Source organism: Bombina bombina, chromosome 7 (genome assembly GCF_027579735.1).
Source record: "Bombina bombina isolate aBomBom1 chromosome 7, aBomBom1.pri, whole genome shotgun sequence".
In the NCBI taxonomy this organism is placed as follows: Eukaryota; Metazoa; Chordata; class Amphibia; order Anura; family Bombinatoridae; genus Bombina; species Bombina bombina.
The window spans coordinates 261081279-261104903 of NC_069505.1; the positions used below are offsets into that span (position 1 = coordinate 261081279).

At 43.6% G+C, this 23625-nt stretch overlaps 1 protein-coding gene across 1 annotated transcript in view; it reads right to left on the reverse strand.

Annotated features, from left to right (window-relative positions):
• The window catches only part of CELSR3 (cadherin EGF LAG seven-pass G-type receptor 3), a 649278-nt gene that overhangs the window by 329554 nt on the left and 296099 nt on the right, over positions 1 to 23625 (reverse strand). Inside the window, 2 exon segments of the mRNA XM_053689358.1 lie at positions 19 to 145; positions 10194 to 10361. Coding sequence (XP_053545333.1) covers positions 19 to 145; positions 10194 to 10361 — 295 coding nt within the window.

Sequence of the window (23625 nt, forward strand, 5' to 3'; positions counted from 1 at the left end):
GTTTATTGGTGCACTTACCTCCCGATGGGAACTGTCCATAAGCACCCCAAAAGTGCCGAAGTGGGAGCACTCACAACGCACATGGGTGACGTTTCTGTACACCAAGTCGCAATCCTTTGCTGTCCAGCTCCCTGGTGCATCTAGTCTGAAAAAGATATGAACATAGGCAGCTTTACATGTAGGACCCCAAACATGGCAAGTCTTATATGAAGGGCCCCAAACATGGCGAGTCTTATATGTAGGGCCCCAAACATGGCAAGTTTTATATGTAGGGCCCCAAACACAACAATTCTTGTATGTAGGGACCCAAACATGGTCTTATATAAATGACCCAAACACGACAAGTCTTATCTGTAGGGCCTCAAACATGGCAAGTCTTATATGTAGGGCCCTAGACTTGGCAAGTCTTGTATAAAGGGCCCCAGACATGGCATGTGTTATATGTAGGGCCCAAGGTAAAAAAAATGCTTTAGACCAGTCATAGCCAATTTCTTAGCACATGGGGGCCACAGATACATTTATGACTACTAAACAAACAAATAATATATTTCCTTAAAATGTTCAGTGGGAATGGGCCGGATTTAGAAAAGGTTGCAGGGCACAATCTGTCTCCTGTTCTTCCCAAACCTCACTTTTTTATTTACAAAAATGATATGTTGTTAGTTCTGCTTTTCCAAAAGGGCCGCAGAAAGTGCCACCGGCCACATAAACTAGCGCCACAGGTCACGTAAACTAGGGCCTAAGGCTGCATAAACTAGCGCCACAGGCTGCATAAACTAGTGCTACAGGCTGCATAAACTAGTGAAACAGGCTGCATTAACTAGTGCTACAGGCTGCATAAACTAGTGAAACAGGCGCATTAACTAGTGCTACAGGCTGCATAAACTAGTGAAACAGGCTGCATAAACTAGTGAAACAGGCTGCATTAACTAGTGCTACAGGCTGCATAAACTAGTGAAACAGGCTGCATTAACTAGTGCTACAGGCTGCATAAACTAGTGAAACAGGCTGCATAAACTAGTGAAACAGGCTGCATAAACTAGTGAAACAGGCTGCATAAACTAGTGCTACAGGCTGCATAAACTAGTGTTATGCATAAACTCGTGCCATGGGTTACATAAACTAATACTACAGGCTGCATTAACTAGCGCCACAGGCTGCATAAACTAGTGAAACAGGCTGCATAAACTAGTGAAACAGGCTGCATAAACTAGTGAAACAGGCTGCATAAACTAGTGCTACAGGCTGCATAAACTAGTGCTACAGGCTGCATAAACTAGTGAAACAGGCTGCATAAACTAGTGAAACAGGCTGCATAAACTAGTGCTACAGGCTGCATAAACTAGTGAAACAGGCTGCATAAACTAGTGCTACAGGCTGCATAAACTAGTGAAACAGGCTGCATAAACTAGTGCTACAGGCTGCATAAACTAGTGAAACAGGCTGCATAAACTAGTGCTACAGGCTGCATAAACTAGTGCTACAGGCTGCATAAACTAGTGCTACAGGCTGCATAAACTAGTGAAACAGGCTGCATAAAATAGTGCTACAGGCTGCTTAAACTAGTGAAACAGGCTGCATAAACTAGTGCTACAGGCTGCATAAACTAGTGAAACAGGCTGCATAAACTAGTGCTACAGGCTGCATAAACTAGTGAAACAGGCTGCATAAACTAGTGCTACAGGCTGCATAAACTAGTGAAACAGGCTGCATTAACTAGTGCTACAGGCTGCATAAACTAGTGAAACAGGCTGCATAAACTAGTGCTACAGGCTGCATAAACTAGTGCTACAGGCTGCATAAACTAGTGAAACAGGCTGCATTAACTAGTGCTACAGGCTGCATAAACTAGTGAAACAGGCTGCATTAACTAGTGCTACAGGCTGCATAAACTAGTGAAACCGGCTGCATAAACTAGTGAAACAGGCTGCATTAACTAGTGCTACAGGCTGCATAAACTAGTGCTACAGGCTGCATAAACTAGTGAAACAGGCTGCATAAACTAGTGAAACAGGCTGCATAAACTAGTGAAACAGGCTGCATTAACTAGTGCTACAGGCTGCATAAACTAGTGAAACAGGCTGCATTAACTAGTGCTACAGGCTGCATTAACTAGTGCTACAGGCTGCATAAACTAGTGCTACAGGCTGCATAAACTAGTGTTATGCATAAACTCGTGCCATGGGTTACATAAACTAATACTACAGGCTGCATTAACTAGCGCCACAGGCTGCATAAACTAGTGCTACAGGCTGCATAAACTAGTGCTACAGGCTGCATAAACTAGTGAAACAGGCTGCATAAACTAGTGCTACAGGCTGCATAAACTAGTGAAACAGGCTGCATTAACTAGCGCCACAGGCTGCATAAACTAGTGCTACAGGCTGCATAAACTAGTGAAACAGGCTGCATAAACTAGTGCTACAGGCTGCATAAACTAGTGAAACAGGCTGCATTAACTAGTGCTACAGGCTGCATAAACTAGTGAAACAGGCTGCATAAACTAGTGCTACAGGCTGCATTAACTAGTGCTACAGGCTGCATAAACTAGTGAATCAGGCTGCATTAACTAGTGCTACAGGCTGCATAAACTAGTGAAACAGGCTGCATAAACTAGTGCTACAGGCTGCATTAACTAGTGCTACAGGCTGCATAAACTAGTGAAACAGGCTGCATTAACTAGTGCTACAGGCTGCATAAACTAGTGCTACAGGCTGCATAAACTAGTGCTACAGGCTGCATAAACTAGTGAAACAGGCTGCATAAACTAGTGAAACAGGCTGCATTAACTAGTGCTACAGGCTGCATAAACTAGTGCTACAGGCTGCATAAACTAGTGAAACAGGCTGCATTAACTAGTGCTACAGGCTGCATAAACTAGTGCTACAGGCTGCATTAACTAGTGCTACAGGCTGCATAAACTAGTGTTATGCATAAACTAGTGCCATGGGTTACATAAACTAATACTACAGGCTGCATTAACTAGCGCCACAGGCTGCATAAACTAGTGAAACAGGCTGCATTAACTAGTGCTACAGGCTGCATAAACTAGTGCTACAGGCTGCATAAACTAGTGCTACAGGCTGCATTAACTAGTGCTACAGGCTGCATAAACTAGTGCTACAGGCTGCATTAACTAGTGCTACAGGCTGCATTAACTAGTGCTACAGGCTGCATAAACTAGTGTTATGCATAAACTAGTGCCATGGGTTACATAAACTAATACTACAGGCTGCATTAACTAGCGCCACAGGCTGCATAAACTAGTGCTACAGGCTGCATTAACTAGTGCTACAGGCTGCATTAACTAGTGCTACAGGCTGCATAAACTAGTGTTATGCATAAACTAGTGCCATGGGTTACATAAACTAATACTACAGGCTGCATTAACTAGCGCCACAGGCTGCATAAACTAGTGAAACAGGCTGCATTAACTAGTGCTACAGGCTGCATTAACGAGTGCCACAGACTGCATAAACTAGTGTCATGCATAAACTAGTGCCATGGGTTACATAAACTAATACTACAGGCTGCATTAACTAGCGCCACAGGCTGCATAAACTAGTGAAACAGGCTGCATAAACTAGTGCTACAGGCTGCATAAACTAGTGAAACAGGCTGCATAAACTAGTGCTACAGGCTGCATAAACTAGTGAAACAGGCTGCATAAACTAGTGCTACAGGCTGCATAAACTAGTGAAACAGGCTGCATTAACTAGTGCTACAGGCTGCATAAACTAGTGAAACAGGCTGCATAAACTAGTGCTACAGGCTGCATAAACTAGTGCTACAGGCTGCATAAACTAGTGAAACAGGCTGCATTAACTAGTGCTACAGGCTGCATAAACTAGTGAAACCGGCTGCATAAACTAGTGAAACAGGCTGCATTAACTAGTGCTACAGGCTGCATAAACTAGTGCTACAGGCTGCATAAACTAGTGAAACAGGCTGCATAAACTAGTGAAACAGGCTGCATAAACTAGTGAAACAGGCTGCATTAACTAGTGCTACAGGCTGCATAAACTAGTGAAACAGGCTGCATTAACTAGTGCTACAGGCTGCATTAACTAGTGCTACAGGCTGCATAAACTAGTGCTACAGGCTGCATAAACTAGTGTTATGCATAAACTCGTGCCATGGGTTACATAAACTAATACTACAGGCTGCATTAACTAGCGCCACAGGCTGCATAAACTAGTGCTACAGGCTGCATAAACTAGTGCTACAGGCTGCATAAACTAGTGAAACAGGCTGCATAAACTAGTGCTACAGGCTGCATAAACTAGTGAAACAGGCTGCATTAACTAGCGCCACAGGCTGCATAAACTAGTGCTACAGGCTGCATAAACTAGTGAAACAGGCTGCATAAACTAGTGCTACAGGCTGCATAAACTAGTGAAATAGGCTGCATTAACTAGTGCTACAGGCTGCATAAACTAGTGAAACAGGCTGCATAAACTAGTGCTACAGGCTGCATTAACTAGTGCTACAGGCTGCATAAACTAGTGAATCAGGCTGCATTAACTAGTGCTACAGGCTGCATAAACTAGTGAAACAGGCTGCATAAACTAGTGCTACAGGCTGCATTAACTAGTGCTACAGGCTGCATAAACTAGTGAAACAGGCTGCATTAACTAGTGCTACAGGCTGCATAAACTAGTGCTACAGGCTGCATAAACTAGTGCTACAGGCTGCATAAACTAGTGAAACAGGCTGCATAAACTAGTGAAACAGGCTGCATTAACTAGTGCTACAGGCTGCATAAACTAGTCCTACAGGCTGCATAAACTAGTGAAACAGGCTGCATTAACTAGTGCTACAGGCTGCATAAACTAGTGCTACAGGCTGCATTAACTAGTGCTACAGGCTGCATAAACTAGTGTTATGCATAAACTAGTGCCATGGGTTACATAAACTAATACTACAGGCTGCATTAACTAGCGCCACAGGCTGCATAAACTAGTGAAACAGGCTGCATTAACTAGTGCTACAGGCTGCATTAACTAGTGCTACAGGCTGCATAAACTAGTGCTACAGGCTGCATAAACTAGTGCTACAGGCTGCATTAACTAGTGCTACAGGCTGCATAAACTAGTGCTACAGGCTGCATTAACTAGTGCTACAGGCTGCATTAACTAGTGCTACAGGCTGCATAAACTAGTGTTATGCATAAACTAGTGCCATGGGTTACATAAACTAATACTACAGGCTGCATTAACTAGCGCCACAGGCTGCATAAACTAGTGCTACAGGCTGCATTAACTAGTGCTACAGGCTGCATTAACTAGTGCTACAGGCTGCATTAACTAGTGCTACAGGCTGCATAAACTAGTGTTATGCATAAACTAGTGCCATGGGTTACATAAACTAATACTACAGGCTGCATTAACTAGCGCCACAGGCTGCATAAACTAGTGAAACAGGCTGCATTAACTAGTGCTACAGGCTGCATTAACGAGTGCCACAGACTGCATAAACTAGTGTCATGCATAAACTAGTGCCATGGGTTACATAAACTAATACTACAGGCTGCATTAACTAGTGCTACAGGCTGCATAAACGAGTGCCACAGGCTGCATAAACGAGTGCCACAGGCTGCATAAACGAGTGCCACAGACTGCATTGAATAGTGCCACAGACTGCATTGAATAGTGCCACAGGCTGCATTGAATAGTGTCACGGGCTGCATTATCTAGTGCCATGGGGTTCATAAACTAGTGCCAAAGGCTGCATAAACTAGTGCCAAAGGCTGCATAAACTAGTGCTACAGGCTGCATAAACTAGTGAAACAGGCTGCATTAACTAGTGCTATAGGCTGCATAAACTAGTGAAACAGGCTGCATTAACTAGTGCTACAGGCTGCATAAACTAGTGCTACAGGCTGCATAAACTAGTGTTATGCATAAACTCGTGCCATGGGTTACATAAACTAATACTACAGGCTGCATTAACTAGCGCCACAGGCTGCATAAACTAGTGAAACAGGCTGCATAAACTAGTGAAACAGGCTGCATAAACTAGTGAAACAGGCTGCATAAACTAGTGCTACAGGCTGCATAAACTAGTGAAACAGGCTGCATAAACTAGTGCTACAAGCTGCATAAACTAGTGCTACAGGCTGCATAAACTAGTGCTACAGGCTGCATAAACTAGTGAAACAGGCTGCATAAACTAGTGAAACAGGCTGCATAAACTAGTGCTACAGGCTGCATAAACTAGTGAAACAGGCTGCATAAACTAGTGCTACAGGCTGCATAAACTAGTGAAACAGGCTGCATAAACTAGTGCTACAGGCTGCATAAACTAGTGAAACAGGCTGCATAAACTAGTGCTACAGGCTGCATAAACTAGTGCTACAGGCTGCATAAACTAGTGCTACAGGCTGCATAAACTAGTGAAACAGGCTGCATAAACTAGTGCTACAGGCTGCATAAACTAGTGAAACAGGCTGCATAAACTAGTGCTACAGGCTGCATAAACTAGTGAAACAGGCTGCATAAACTAGTGCTACAGGCTGCATAAACTAGTGAAACAGGCTGCATTAACTAGTGCTACAGGCTGCATAAACTAGTGAAACAGGCTGCATAAACTAGTGCTACAGGCTGCATAAACTAGTGCTACAGGCTGCATAAACTAGTGAAACAGGCTGCATTAACTAGTGCTACAGGCTGCATAAACTAGTGAAACAGGCTGCATTAACTAGTGCTACAGGCTGCATAAACTAGTGAAACAGGCTGCATAAACTAGTGAAACAGGCTGCATTAACTAGTGCTACAGGCTGCATAAACTAGTGCTACAGGCTGCATAAACTAGTGAAACAGGCTGCATAAACTAGTGCTACAGGCTGCATAAACTAGTGAAAGAGGCTGCATAAACTAGTGAAACAGGCTGCATTAACTAGTGCTACAGGCTGCATAAACTAGTGAAACAGGCTGCATTAACTAGTGCTACAGACTGCATTAACTAGTGCTACAGGCTGCATAAACTAGTGCTACAGGCTGCATAAACTAGTGTTATGCATAAACTCGTGCCATGGGTTACATAAACTAATACTACAGGCTGCATTAACTAGCGCCACAGGCTGCATAAACTAGTGCTACAGGCTGCATAAACTAGTGCTACAGGCTGCATAAACTAGTGAAACAGGCTGCATAAACTAGTGCTACAGGCTGCATAAACTAGTGAAACAGGCTGCATTAACTAGCGCCACAGGCTGCATAAACTAGTGCTACAGGCTGCATAAACTAGTGAAACAGGCTGCATAAACTAGTGCTACAGGCTGCATAAACTAGTGAAACAGGCTGCATTAACTAGTGCTACAGGCTGTATAAACTAGTGAAACAGGCTGCATAAACTAGTGCTACAGGCTGCATTAACTAGTGCTACAGGCTGCATAAACTAGTGAAACAGGCTGCATTAACTAGTGCTACAGGCTGCATAAACTAGTGAAACAGGCTGCATAAACTAGTGCTACAGGCTGCATTAACTAGTGCTACAGGCTGCATAAACTAGTGAAACAGGCTGCATTAACTAGTGCTACAGGCTGCATAAACTAGTGCTACAGGCTGCATAAACTAGTGAAACAGGCTGCATAAACTAGTGAAACAGGCTGCATTAACTAGTGCTACAGGCTGCATAAACTAGTGCTACAGGCTGCATAAACTAGTGAAACAGGCTGCATTAACTAGTGCTACAGGCTGCATAAACTAGTGCTACAGGCTGCATAAACTAGTGCTACAGGCTGCATTAACTAGTGCTACAGGCTGCATAAACTAGTGTTATGCATAAACTAGTGCCATGGGTTACATAAACTAATACTACAGGCTGCATTAACTAGCGCCACAGGCTGCATAAACTAGTGAAACAGGCTGCATTAACTAGTGCTACAGGCTGCATTAACTAGTGCTACAGGCTGCATAAACTAGTGCTACAGGCTGCATTAACTAGTGCTACAGGCTGCATTAACTAGTGCTACAGGCTGCATAAACTAGTGCTACAGGCTGCATTAACTAGTGCTACAGGCTGCATAAACTAGTGTTATGCATAAACTAGTGCCATGGGTTACATAAACTAATACTACAGGCTGCATTAACTAGCGCCACAGGCTGCATAAACTAGTGCTACAGGCTGCATTAACTAGTGCTACAGGCTGCATTAACTAGTGCTACAGGCTGCATAAACTAGTGTTATGCATAAACTAGTGCCATGGGTTACATAAACTAATACTACAGGCTGCATTAACTAGCGCCACAGGCTGCATAAACTAGTGAAACAGGCTGCATTAACTAGTGCTACAGGCTGCATAAACGAGTGCCACAGACTGCATAAACTAGTGTCATGCATAAACTAGTGCCATGGGTTACATAAACTAATACTACAGGCTGCATTAACTAGCGCCACAGGCTGCATAAACTAGTGAAACAGGCTGCATTAACTAGTGCTACAGGCTGCATAAACGAGTGCCACAGACTGCATAAACTAGTGTCATGCATAAACTAGTGCCATGGGTTACATAAACTAATACTACAGGCTGCATTAACTAGTGCTACAGGCTGCATAAACTAGTGAAACAGGCTGCATAAACTAGTGCTACAGGCTGCATAAACTAGTGAAACAGGCTGCATTAACTAGCGCCACAGGCTGCATAAACTAGTGCTACAGGCTGCATAAACTAGTGAAACAGGCTGCATAAACTAGTGCTACAGGCTGCATAAACTAGTGAAACAGGCTGCATTAACTAGTGCTACAGGCTGCATAAACTAGTGCTACAGGCTGCATTAACTAGTGCTACAGGCTGCATAAACTAGTGTTATGCATAAACTAGTGCCACGGGTTACATAAACTAATACTACAGGCTGCATTAACTAGCGCCACAGGCTGCATAAACTAGTGCTACAGGCTGCATTAACTAGTGCTACAGGCTGCATTAACTAGTGCTACAGGCTGCATAAACTAGTGTTATGCATAAACTAGTGCCATGGGTTACATAAACTAATACTACAGGCTGCATTAACTAGCGCCACAGGCTGCATAAACTAGTGAAACAGGCTGCATTAACTAGTGCTACAGGCTGCATAAACGAGTGCCACAGACTGCATAAACTAGTGTCATGCATAAACTAGTGCCATGGGTTACATAAACTAATACTACAGGCTGCATTAACTAGCGCCACAGGCTGCATAAACTAGTGAAACAGGCTGCATTAACTAGTGCTACAGGCTGCATTAACGAGTGCCACAGACTGCATAAACTAGTGTCATGCATAAACTAGTGCCATGGGTTACATAAACTAATACTACAGGCTGCATTAACTAGCGCCACAGGCTGCATTAACTAGTGCTACAGGCTGCATTAACGAGTGCCACAGACTGCATAAACTAGTGTCATGCATAAACTAGTGCCATGGGTTACATAAACTAATACTACAGGCTGCATTAACTAGTGCTACAGGCTGCATAAACGAGTGCCACAGGCTGCATAAACGAGTGCCACAGGCTGCATAAACGAGTGCCACAGACTGCATTGAATAGTGCCACAGGCTGCATTGAATAGTGTCACGGGCTGCATTATCTAGTGCCATGGGGTTCATAAACTAGTGCCAAAGGCTGCATAAACTAGTGCCAAAGGCTGCATAAACTAGTGCCAAAGGCTGCATAAACTAGTGCCAAAGGCTGCATAAACTAGTGCCACGGGTTGCATAAACTAGTGCCACAGGCTGCATGTAGTCCTCAGGCCACCCGTTGGCCATCCCTGCTTCAGAACATTGGGCCCCTAATGAGAGCCAAAAAAAGATGATAAACAGGATCGTAAAAACTTATATATATAAAAAACTCTGCAATATACTTTCATTATTTATTTTGTCCCCTTTTCCTGTAATTCCATTATGAATTTGCGAGCTTTTCAGTTCCTGAAATGGAAGTGCAGAACACTGTTATATTCCACACGGCCATTGGCTGCAAACTCTAGTGACCTATTTATAACTGTCCCTAATTGGCCACAGCAGAGAATGTAACCTAAGTTACAACATGGCAGCTCCCATTGTTTTATAGACACTAAAACTTTACACTTCATTTGTCAATATTTAAACGTTATTCTCAGACTAATCTTTTATTTGAATGCTTCATTCTATCTAGCATTTATTTAGTGTTTAATGTCCCTTTAATAAATTGTACTGAGCCTACAGCGTTACATACTGGAGAGACTGGTTCCACTGCACACAGAGCGGTTTGCTTCGGTTAACAGTTTCCAGCAGGCGGAATTCTAAAATGAGAGGCGCGTCCAAAGCTCCGTGGATAAAGGTCTGGTTCCTGAGCACAGATACACTGACAATGGGCGAGTTCATTACTGGATTCTTAGGAAGCCTATAAAATTAAAAATAATTGAAATTTATTGAAATATATTGATTTTATCCAGTTAGTTATTCAAAATATATTAAAGGGACATTATAGTCAAAATAATTACATGCTCAAATTCATTACAACATGTAATTTTAAGACTAGCGACCCTGCACCTCTATGCGTTTAACCCCGTCAAAGGGATTAAATACATAGTAGAAGTACCACTGTGGACCCCAAATGTAATTTTTCAACTAAAAACATAATTTATGCTTACCTGATAAATGTATTTCTCTTGTAGTGTATCCAGTCCACGGATCATCCATTACTTGTGGGATATTCACCTTCCCAACAGGAAGTTGCAAGAGGATCACCCACAGCAGAGCTGCTATATAGCTCCTCCCCTCACTGCCATATGCAGTCATTCGACCGAAACAAGACGAGAAAGGAGAAACCATAGGGTGCAGTGGTGACTGTAGTTTAATTAAAATTTAGACCTGCCTTAAAAGGACAGGGCGGGCCGTGGACTGGATACACTACAAGAGAAATAAATTTATCAGGTAAGCATAAATTATGTTTTCTCTTGTTAAGTGTATCCAGTCCACGGATCATCCATTACTTGTGGGATACCAATACCAAAGCTAAAGTACACGGATGATGGGAGGGACAAGGCAGGAACTTAAATGGAAGGAACCACTGCCTGTAGAACCTTTCTCCCAAAAACAGCCTCCGAAGAAGCAAAAGTGTCAAATTTGTAAAATTTTGAAAAGGTGTGAAGCGAAGACCAAGTCGCAGCCTTGCAAATCTGTTCAACAGAGGCCTCATTTTTAAAGGCCCAGGTGGAGGCCACAGCTCTAGTAGAATGAGCTGTAATCCTTTCAGGGGGCTGCTGTCCAGCAGTCTCATAGGCTAAGCGTATTATGCTCCGAAGCCAAAAGGAGAGAGAGGTTGTCGAAGCTTTTTGACCTCTCCTCTGTCCAGAGTAAACGACAAACAGCGCAGATGTTTGACGAAAATCTTTAGTAGCCTGTAAGTAAAACTTCAAGTCACGGACTACGTCCAGATTATGCAAAAGACGTTCCTTCTTTGAAGAAGGATTAGGACACAATGATGGAACAACAATCTCTTGATTGATATTCCTGTTAGAAACCACCTTAGGTAAAAACCTTGGTTTGGTACGCAGAACTACCTTGTCTGAATGAAAAATCAGATAAGGAGAATCACAATGTAAGGCAGATAACTCAGAGACTCTTCGAGCCGAGGAAATAGCCATCAAAAACAGAACTTTCCAAGATAAAAGTTTAATATCAATGGAATGAAGGGGTTCAAACGGAACTCCCTGAAGAACTTTAAGAACCAAGTTTAAGCTCCACGGGGGAGCAACAGTTTTAAACACAGGCTTAATCCTAACCAAAGCCTGACAAAATGCCTGGACGTCTGGAACTTCTGCCAGACGCTTGTGCAAAAGAATAGACAGAGCAGAGATCTGTCCTTTTAAAGAACTAGCTGATAAGCCTTTGTCCAAACCCTCTTGGAGAAAGGACAATATCCTAGGAATCCTAACCTTACTCCATGAGTAACTCTTGGATTCACACCAATAAAGATATTTACGCCATATCTTATGGTAGATTTTCCTGGTGACAGGCTTCCGAGCCTGTATTAAGGTATCAATGACTGACTCGGAGAAACCACGCCTTGATAGAATCAAGCGTTCAATCTCCATGCAGTCAGTCTCAGAGAAATTAGATTTGGATGATTGAAAGGACCTTGTATTAGAAGGTCCTGCCTCAGAGGCAGAGTCCATGGTGGAAGAGATGACATGTCCACTAGGTCTGCATACCAGGTCCTGCGTGGCCACGCAGGCGCTATCAGAATCACTGATGCTCTCTCCTGTTTGATTTTGGCAATCAGTCGAGGGAGCAGAGGAAACGGTGGAAACACATAGGCCAGGTTGAAGAACCAAGGAGCTGCTAGAGCATCTATCAGCGTTGCTCCCGGGTCCCTGGACCTGGATCCGTAACAAGGAAGCTTGGCGTTCTGGCGAGACGCCATGAGATCTAGTTCTGGTTTGCCCCAACGATGGACTAGTTGAGCAAACACCTCCGGATGGAGTTCCCACTCCCCCGGATGAAAAGTCTGACGACTTAGAAAATCCGCCTCCCAGTTCTCTACGCCTGGGATGTGGATCGCTGACAGGTGGCAAGAGTGAGACTCTGCCCAGCGAATTATCTTTGAGACTTCTAACATCGCTAGGGAACTCCTGGTTCCCCCTTGATGGTTGATGTAAGCCACAGTCGTGATGTTGTCCGACTGAAATCTGATGAACCTCAGTGTTGCTAACTGAGGCCAAGCTAGAAGAGCATTGAATATTGCTCTTAACTCCAGAATATTTATTGGGAGGAGTTTCTCCTCCTGAGTCCACGATCCCTGAGCCTTCAGGGAGTTCCAGACTGCGCCCCAACCTAGAAGGCTGGCATCTGTTGTTACAATCGTCCAATCTGGCCTGCAAAAGGTCATACCCTTGGACAGATGGACCCGAGAAAGCCACCAGAGAAGAGAATCTCTGGTCTCTTGATCCAGATTTAGTAGAGGGGACAAATCTGAGTAATCCCCATTCCACTGACTTAGCATGCATAATTGCAGCGGTCTGAGATGCAGGCGCGCAAATGGCACTATGTCCATTGCCGCTACCATTAAGCCGATTACTTCCATGCACTGAGCCACTGACGAGCGTGGAATGGAATGAAGGACACGGCAAGCATTTAGAAGTTTTTTTTTTTTTTTTTTTTTCACAAAATTTTATTGACATATATTTCCAAGAGGATATGACAAAATAAACATCATACATAAATGAGGTGTACATGAGCAATCTTGGCCCAACATGCCGGAAAGTCAAAAGTTATATAGTAGAAGTAAACTTATATGCAAGACAAAATGATCAACAAGATATCAGTCTACAGGCTATGTTGTCATAAGTCCGGTATCGAAATAAATGTCACATCATATCCTCAAGTATTTGCCGGAGCTTCTTCTATTTTTTAAGTTTTAAATTCAGAAGTAACCTTATTAACTATATACATGAGAAGACAAAGTTTTTGTTCCAGAAGGGTCTGGAAGAAGATCACAATGAAGAGAGAGAACAGAAAGTTGCTAGAGAGAGAGGAGAGAAGAGGAGAGGAAAAAAAAAAAAAAAAAAAATTAAAAGGGGGGGAGAGGGAAACTCTAAAGGGAGAAGGAGGCGCAAGGTGAGGTAAGGGGGGGTAGAAGTGGCTGTAACTACTAGTAGAGGGCAGGCTGAGAGTAGGCTCGTTATATTGTGCCTTTCCAGTATCCAACAATCAGCTCGTGTAAGTCTAGTCTATGGATTTTTAGGTAGTGGTATCTTTCTAACAGTAAAAGATCCCAGACTTGCTCTTTCCATTCCTGAACAGAGGGGACTATTTGGGTTTTCCAGTATTTTGGAATGAGTTTTTTGGCCGCTGTCAGCATTAACAGCAGGAGTGCTAATTTGCCTTGACCCACAAGTCTGGGCAGAGAGCAGAACAGCAGTATTTCTGGGACCAAGGGGATCGGCGTGCCCAAGATTTCTTTCATGGCGTGGAATACTGCTGTCCAGAAATTCAGTAAATGCGGGCATCCCCACCAGATGTGTAGAAGGGTGCCCTCTCCCCCACAACCCCTCCAGCAGGTGTTTGTCAGTTTGGGGTACATTTTACAAAGCCGTGCTGGTGTAAGGTACCAGCGGCTAATTAACTTTAATTGGATTTCCTGTATTTTTGCGGAGACCGAAGAGTGTTTGATTAACTTGAATGATTTCAACCATGCCTCTGCATCGATTTCTCGGTCTAATTCTCTCTGCCACGTGATCGTATAATAAGGTAGGGAAGTGTTGGGGCCCCTAACCGTTATTTTGTAGAGCTTAGAGATCAGATGTTCAGGGTGATTAGGTTGTATACACAGGTTTTCAAAGTATGTAAGTTCTCGGCCCAAATCTTGTCTGTGTTTATGGTGAGAAATGAAGTGCAGCAGTTGGTTGTAATGGAGCCATGAGGAGAAGATCTCCCCATGGGATTCCGCTAAGGTTGTCTGGGATTTCAGTCTGCCTCCGTCTGAGACAAAGTGGATAGAGCCCGCTCTAAGAGGGTAAGGGAGAGGAATTCTATTTCTGAGCGTATGGTAGGGAATATCCACATTCTCCAGGAGCGGTGAGAGTGGGGCGAATCTAGAGGATATATGCGTACTGGTGGCCAGAAGCTTGTCCCATTCAGATAATATGTTTGCTGTGATGAGATAATGTTGTATGTTTCTAGGTCTCTGTGATTGTGGTGTCCAGGCGAGTGTTGATATATTTCTCCGTTTAAAAATGTCCCTGTCAAGTCGGATCCACATCTTATTGTCAGTGTTGTGTGCCCACTCCACCACATGTCTAAGTGCAATTGCGTGTTTGTAAGCCTTAAGATTAGGAATCCCCAGCCCCCCACTGTCTCTCGGTAAATATTGCGTTTTCTTTGGGACTCTCGGCTTTGTGCCTGCCCATATAAATTGTTCTAACACCCTTTGTAATTGGGTAAAGTAGTTATCATGGAGAGGTATAGGGAGGGCTTGCATCAGGTAAAGGATCCAAGGGAGAACATTCATTTTCACCACTCCAATCCTACCTAGCCAAGAGATGGGTTTATTGCGCCAAGAGGATAAGTCTCGCGGAATGTCAATTTTTAAATGGCTATAGTTGTATTTGATTAGATCTTGAGTAAGTGTAGTCAAATGTATCCCAAGGTATTTTAGTTTGTGTCGGGCCAGAGGAACTCCGTAGGTATCTCTAATTTGGTGTAGTATTTGTGAGGGGGTGTTGATGTTTAGGATTTCAGACTTCGAAATATTCAATTTAAAATTAGAGACCTTACCATATGCATCTAACTCAGACAGCAGCTCTGGGATTGATTTTTCAGCTTCTGTTAAAGAAAAGAGGATATCGTCGGCGTAAAGCACCTGTTTATGTTCAAGTTGGCCTATCCTGAGTCCTTTGATGTTATTGTTATTTCTGACCTTTTGTGCCAAGACTTCGATAGAAATAGCAAAAAGAAGAGGGGACAGCGGGCAGCCTTGTCTGGTACCGTTATTGATGGAAAAGGACTCTGATAAGGTGTTATTCACCCTAATCTTGGCATTAGGACTAGAGTATAAGGCAAAGATCATATTCAGGAAGGACTCCGGAATTCCCATCTCACTCATAGACCTCCGCAGAAAAGGCCAGCGAACACGGTCAAAGGCCTTCTCCGCGTCGGTCGAGAAGAGGACTAGGGGCTTGCCTGACGCTTTGGCATAGTTTATTAATTGAATAGTTTTGATAACATTGTCACGTGCTTCTCGGCCGGGTATAAATCCGGCTTGGTCGCAGGATATCAGGCTGGGGAGATATTTATTTAATCTATTGGCAAGGACTTTAGCAAGGATTTTCATGTCTGTGTTTATCAAAGAGATGGGCCTAAAGTTTGCAGGGGAAGTAGGGGGTTTACCTTGTTTAGGGATTACAGTTATGTGTGCCTCAAGGAGGCCTCTAGATAATGTGGGGTCATTTCGCAGGTCATTAAATAATGTGAGGAGGTGAGGGGCTAATACTTCCGAGAATTTCTTATAGTACCCCATCGAAAAGCCATCCGGCCCGGGACTCCTTCCTGCTGGGGAATCCTTGATAGCATGACGAATTTCTTCTAGTGTAATGGGCAAGGTAAGATGGTCTCTGCCTGCCTCATCTAGTGTAGGTAAACCTAGGTCCTGAAAATAAGTGTCAAGGTATTCCTCAAATGCTATAGGGGGTTTATCTGCTGGTTGAGGGATATCAATATTTGGGATATTATATAACGAGTTATAATATTGTCTGAAAGTGGATGCGATCTGCTTATTGCATTTAATTGTAGAACCTTCTGGGGATTGTAATGTATGAATGTAGGAGGCCAACTGTCTCCTTCGTAAACACCTGGCCAGGAGTTTACCTGGTTTGTCGCCGCCTTCATAAAAGTGTTGTCTCAGACAGAGGGCGTGGCGCTGGTATATAGTTGTCAGGTGAGATTTGAGGTCTGATCTGACCTGAAGGAGGTCACGCCTAAGATTGTCGTTAGTTATGTCCTGTTTGTGTGCCTTTTCTAATGTGCTGATTCTATCTAGGAGTTGTGAGTGTTTTTCTCTGGACTGTCTGAGGATCTTAGCTTTGTGTTTGATAAATATACCCCGCATTACAGTTTTATGTGCTTCCCATTCGCATTGAAGAGATGTGGTGGAGTTACTGTTTAGTAAGAAGTATTCTGTGATATCTCTTTCAAGTTCTGCGAGTGTGGTGGGGTTGTCAAGAAGGGATTCGTCCAACCTCCATATCTTAGTGGTGATTGGGAGGTCAGGCCATAAAATGGAGCAGGAAACTGGGGCATGGTCAGTCCAGGTAATATGTCCAATCTCGCACTGGTCAACCAAAGCGAGACCATTGGCGTCAGTCAGTATATGATCAATCCTAGTATAGCAGTCATGTGGTGTCGAGTAAAAAGTGTAATCTTTAGTCTGAGGGTGTAGGGTTCTCCATACGTCGTGTAGGGCAAGTTTAGTAAATGTATTTCTAATCGATTTAAGGGTAGTCTTAGGGATAGATGAGGTCCCCTTTGAGGAGTCCAGGGTAGGATCAAATGCTATGTTAAAATCGCCAGCGAGAAAAAGTGTACCCTTAGCCTGGTCTAATATAAAATTTGAGATTTTCTTAAAGAAGGCGTTTTGCGCTTGGTTTGGAGCATAAATATTCAGTAGTGACAGTTGCTGCCCAAAGAGCTGCCCCGTCAGGAAGATATATCGTCCATCAGGGTCTCTGTCAATTTGAGATATTTGGAGGGGAAGGGACCTGTGAATCATGATTCCAACCCCGCCTTTCTTTTGGGGTCCTGAGGCGAAGTAAGCCATGGGGAAATGGGGAGTATTCCATTTAGGTTCTCTATTCTTTTGGAAATGCGTTTCCTGAATCATGATAATTTGGCTCCCCAGTTTAATGAGTTCCTTATATGTAATTGACCTCTTACCCGGGTTGTTAAGCCCTTTTACATTTATTGTTGACAATCTCAAAGAATGGTCTTGAAATCTGCTAGCTTTGCCTGCCATTTTCTGTGGGGATAGGGTATCGATGCAAGGGAGAGAGGGGAGAGAAAAAAAAACAAAAAACAAAGGGCAGAAGAGGTACCCCACAAGTCAGAGAAAGCAAGAAGAGAAAGAAGTTAGGGGAAGAGAAAAAGAAGGAATTTGTAGATTAGAGAAGTATGTTCAGAAGATGAATCGAGAGGGAAAGTGAAGAAAGACAATAATGAAAACCTTATAAGTAGAGTAAGGATGAGTACTAGAGAAAGAACTACTGAGGGGAAGTATCTCCTTCTCCGGCTATAAAAGGTGCAAATTTACTGATATTTAGATCTAACTAACGTGCAAATAGGGTAGTGGGAGGGAGGATGGGGGGAGGGGACTATATATTTCAATGTTTGGGGTATGGGGAAATCATGTTAAAGATAAGAGAGGTAATGCTTTAGTGTGGGAATATTTCTCGCCGTATTCAAAACTTTTGTTCCTAGGAGGGTTTTGTGGGATCTGGTAATATGTGAAGCCAAAAGGTCTAAGTACATCACCCATAGTGGGAGGTGCTTTCTATATTGGTGTTGCTAAAGAGATTGGGTAGCTTCTAAAGTTTTAATTTCAGATAGTAGAGTGAAGCATAGTGGGTAATGAGGTATCAACCACCCTTGTTCAACCTGTTGTACATTTTTACACTGGAACATACACAATAAAAAAACAAGAAATTGTTCTGTAGTTTGAACCTAGGAAAGAAAACCAATTAGAACAGCAGGCCAAGTGAACAAGCCTGAAAATTAACACTGTTATACTTAAACGTTCTAAAACATTGGCAAACAGTTCTCATGTGGCCTAATGAACCAACAAATATAAACATTTTCAAAAGGATACAGCCCCCATAGAGGAGGGGGTCAAAAAGTCCCTTATTTCTGTAGGGTTATCCCCCTGTCTGGGGGTTTAATATAGCATTGTCGCTCCTGTCTGATTAAATCCAGGGGTCAGGTTTCATATAGGAGAAGACATAAATCCGCTTTAGTGAAGATCGACACTTGCAGTGGTAGGCCTCAGAGCCGATGAGGATCTCGAGGAGGGATGAGTGGCGCCCGTGGTTGTTGGCTCGGAGTATGGTATAGAAAGTTCATTGTAGAAAGATTGGATGTCGTCTCCGGGTCTATAGGTCAACGTTTTGTTGTTATTCGAAACTATCAAGGATACTGGAAACCCCCATCTGTACTGTATTTTGCGATCTCTCAGGGTCGCTGTAATAGGTGCGAGTTCTCGTCGTTTCTGGAGGGTTGCTTGAGATAGGTCAGAAAACAAAGAGATCTCCTCACCAGCATGAAAGATAGGGTGCTTTGATCTTGCGCACCGGAGGAGCTCTTCTTTATCTTTATACCTTGAAAATTTAACTATAATATCCCTGGGTGGGGCTTTGGGAGGAGGTTTGGGTCTTACCGCCCTGTGTGCTCTTTCAATAGGCATATTCTCTGCGGTTGGGTTATCTCTTATAATTTTGAAGAGAGCTTGTAGATATCCCTCTACAGCGGGAGGAAAGACAGTCTCTGAGACACCCCTGATTCGCAGATTATTGCGACGACACCTATTTTCAAGGTCTTCCAGTTTGTCGGCCATAGCATTAATCCTGCGATCTTGATCTGAGATGTGAAGTAAAGTCTGTTGATGTGTACTGTCTATGGACTCTTGTTTCTCTTCTAGAGTAGTCACTCTCTGGTCGAGCGCCCCCATATCTTTACGCAAGTCGCCAAAAAGATTTCTCATTTCCTGCAGAATTTCTTTTACATCTTCCTTAGATGAAAGATGAAGTAAGTCAGTTTTAGTGACATACATATTGGAAGGTGTTTCCGTAGAAAGGGGGTTGCCCGATGTAGGTGTTGCAGAGGTGATATCATTCTCTGAGCAGATCGGTGCTGGGGTCCCTGAGGGTTTAAGGTAATGGTTGAGGGTCTTAGTGGAATTCATTTTTTCAGGTTTGGCCTGCCTTTTACCAGGCATTACATAAATGGCCAATGAAGTAGTTGCAAATGCTTAAAATAAAGTGGACTGCAACAAAAAATAATAATAAGGCTGCCAGATGTCAAGTGGCCCTGTCTGCTGCAGAGATCTGCACCTGAGTCACAAAGAGGTGATACAGTGAAAGGACAATTAAAATGAAAGAAGGAGAAAACAATCCGTTTTTAATCCTTTTAGTAAAAGACTGTGTAGGGCATTAGTCTATTACCAATTACATTTGTACCCGAGATTATGCTTGTGAATCCCTGTGGATAAATGTCTCTGTCAGCCCTGCACTCCTATGTGTGTCTTATTTTGCCCTCCGTGTGCTGAGTCCGGAGGAGGGTATTTTCCAGGCGTGTGCGTTAACCGGTACTCACTATGAAATGAGATCCTGAGGCCACCGCTGCAGAAGTGCTACAGGCAGACTGTCCCAGGCCTCCGTAGCAGGCCACGTGGTGAGAAAATGTCGGGCAGCGGGGCGGCAGTGTGAGCGATAGCGGGTAAGTCCGGTGCGCACCTCTATCTGCAAAAGACCAATGTCGGATGCCGGCTAGTCTTTGAATCCGGTGAAGGGGAGGCAATTGCTGTGGGAGGCCAGTGATGAGGTTTCCTCAGTGTGATTGTAAGCAACGCTTTTGCGAGTTGCAGGGTTGAGGGAGGTAGGTTTCAGGATCAGCGCCTCTATGAAATTATGCTGGGTTTTGAAGAGGGTCTCCCATGATGTTCCCTATGGGGATTAGACGGGATTTAAGGGGAATTGCACGATGTTAGAGAGCTTAAAGCCGGAGTTGGAGATGAGAGCTTTTTCAAAAGGCAGCCATCATCCTGCGTGGCTAGCTCCGCCCCCAGCATTTAGAAGTTTTGATAACCTGGACTCCGTCAGGTAAATTTTCATCTCTACAGAATCTATAAGAGTCCCTAGGAAGGAGACTCTTGTGAGTGGTCATAGAGAACTCTTTTCCACGTTCACTTTCCACCCATGCGACCTCAGAAATGCCAGAACTATCTCTGTATGAGACTTGGCAATTTGAAAGCTTGACGCCTGTACCAGGATGTCGTCTAGATACGGAGCCACCGCTATGCCTAGCGGTCTTAGAACCGCCAGAAGTGAGCCCAGAACCTTTGTAAAAATTCTCGGGGCAGTGGCCAACCCGAAGGGAAGAGCTACAAATTGGTAATGCCTGTCTAGAAAGGCAAACCTTAGGAACCGATGATGATCTTTGTGAATCGGTATGTGAAGGTAGGCATCCTTTAAGTCCACTGTGGTCATGTACTGACCCTCTTGGATCATGGGTAGGATGGTCCGAATAGTTTCCATTTTGAATGATGGAACTCTGAGGAATTTGTTTAAGATCTTTAGATCCAAGATTGGTCTGAAGGTTCCCTCTTTCTTGGGAACCACAAACAGATTTGAATAAAATCCCTGTCCTTGTTCCATCCGCGGAACTGGATGGATCACTCCCATTACTAGGAGGTCTTGCACACAGCTTAGGAATGCCTCTTTCTTTATCTGGTTTGCTGATAACCTTGAAAGATGAAATCTCCCTTGTGGAGGAGAAGCTTTGAAGTCCAGAAGATATCCCTGAGGGATCCTGAACATCTCTTGCCCACGCCTGGGCGAAGAGAGAAAGTCTGCCCCCCACTAGATCCGTTTCCGGATAGGGGGCCGTTCCTTCATGCTGTCTTGGGGGCAGCAGCAGGCTTTCTGGCCTGCTTGCCCTTGTTCCAGGACTGGTTAGGTTTCCAGGCCTGTCTGGAATGAGCAACAGTTCCCTCTTGATTTGAAGTGGAGGAAGTTGATGCTGCTCCTGCCTTGAAATTTCGAAAGGCACGAAAATTAGACTGTTTGGCCTTTGATTTGGCCCTGTCCTGAGGAAGGGTATGACCCTTGCCTCCAGTAATGTCAGCAATAATTTCCTTCAAGCCAGGCCCGAATAAGGTCTGCCCCTTGAAAGGAATGTTGAGTAATTTAGACTTTGAAGTCACGTCAGCTGACCAGGATTTAAGCCATAGCGCCCTACGCGCCTGGATGGCGAATCCGGAATTCTTAGCCGTTAGTTTAGTCAAATGAACAATGGTATCAGAAACAAATGAGTTAGCTAGCTTAAGCGTTTTAAGCTTGTCAATAATTTCATTCAATGGAGCTGTCTGGATGGCCTCTTCCAGGGCCTCAAACCAGAATGCTGCCGCAGCAGTGACAGGCACAATGCATGCAAGGGGCTGTAAAATAAAACCTTGTTGAATAAACATTTTCTTAAGGTAACCCTCCATTTTTTTATCCATTGGATCTGAAAAAGCACAACTGTCCTCAACCGGGATAGTGGTACGCTTTGCTAAAGTAGAAACTGCTCCCTCCACCTTAGGGACCGTCTGCCATAAGTCCCGTGTAGTGCCGTCTATTGGAAACATTTTTCTAAATATAGGAGGTGGGGAAAAGGGCACACTGGGTCTATCCCACTCCTTGCTAATAATTTCTGTAAGCCTTTTAGGTATAGGAAAAACGTCAGTACACACCGGCACCGCATAGTATCTATCCAGCCTACACAATTTCTCTGGAATTGCAACTGTGTTACAGTCATTCAGAGCAGATAATACTTCCCCAAGCAATACACAGAGGTTCTCAAACTTAAATTTAAAATTAGAAATCTCTGAATCAGGTTTCTCCGAGTCAGAGATGTCACCCACAGACTGAAGCTCTCCGTCCTCATGTTCTGCATACTGTGACGCAGTATCAGACATGGCTCTAACAGCATTTGCGCGCTCTGTATCTCTCCTAACCCCAGAGCTATCGCGCTTGCCTCTTAATTCAGGCAATCTAGATAATACCTCTGACAGGGTATTATTCATGATTGCAGCCATGTCCTGCAAGGTAATCGCTATGGGCGTCCCTGATGTAATTGGCGCCATATTAGCGTGCGTCCCCTGAGCGGGAGGCGAAGGGTCTGACACGTGGGGAGAGTTAGTCGGCATAGCTTCCCCCTCGACAGAACCCTCTGGTGATAATTCTTTTATAGATAAAGACTGATCTTTACTGTTTAAGGTGAAATCAATACATTTAGTACACATTCTCCTATGGGGCTCCACCATGGCTTTCAAACATAATGAACAAGTAGGTTCCTCTGTGTCAGACATGTTTAAACAGACTAGCAATGAGACTAGCAAGCTTGGAAAACACTTTAAAACAAGTTTACAAGCAATATAAAAAAACGTTACTGCGCCTTTAAGAAACACAAATTTTCCCAAATTTTGAAATAACAGTGAAAAAATGCAGTTACACTAACGAAATTTTTACAGTGTATGTAATAAGTTAGCAGAGCATTGCACCCACTTGCAAATGGATGATTAACCCCTTAATACCAAAAACGGAATAACAAATGACAAAAATGTTTTTTAAACAGTCACAACTGCCACAGCTCTACTGTGGCTTTTTACCTCCCTCAATACGACTTTTGAAGCCTTTTGAGCCCTCCAGAGATGTCCTGGAACATGCAGGAAGAAGCTGGATGTCTGTGTCTGTAATTTTTGCTGTGCAAAAAAACGCCAAAATAGGCCCCTCCCACTCATATTACAACAGTGGGAAGCTTCAGGGAACTGTTTCTAGGCAAAATTCAAGCCAGCCATGTGGAAAAAACTAGGCCCCAATAAGTTTTATCACCAAACATATGTAAAAAACGATTAAACATGCCAGCAAACGTTTTAAAATACACTTTTATAAGAGTATGTATCTTTATTAATAAGCCTGATACCAGTCGCTATCACTGCATTTAAGGCTTTACTTACATTACTTCGGTATCAGCAGCATTTTCTAGCAAATTCCATCCCTAGAAAAATATTTTAACTGCACATACCTTATTACAGGAAAACCTGCACGCTATTCCCCCTCTGAAGTTACCTCACTCCTCAGAATATGTGAGAACAGCAAAGGATCTTAGTTACTTCTGCTAAAATCATAGAAAACGCAGGCAGATTCTTCTTCTAAATACTGCCTGAGATAAACAGTACACTCCGGTACCATTTAAAAATAACAAACTTTTGATTGAAGAAATAAACTAAGTATAAAACACCACAGTCCTCTTACGACCTCCATCTTAGTTGAGAGTTGCAAGAGAATGACTGGGTATGGCAGTGAGGGGAGGAGCTATGGCAGCTCTGCTGTGGGTGATCCTCTTGCAACTTCCTGTTG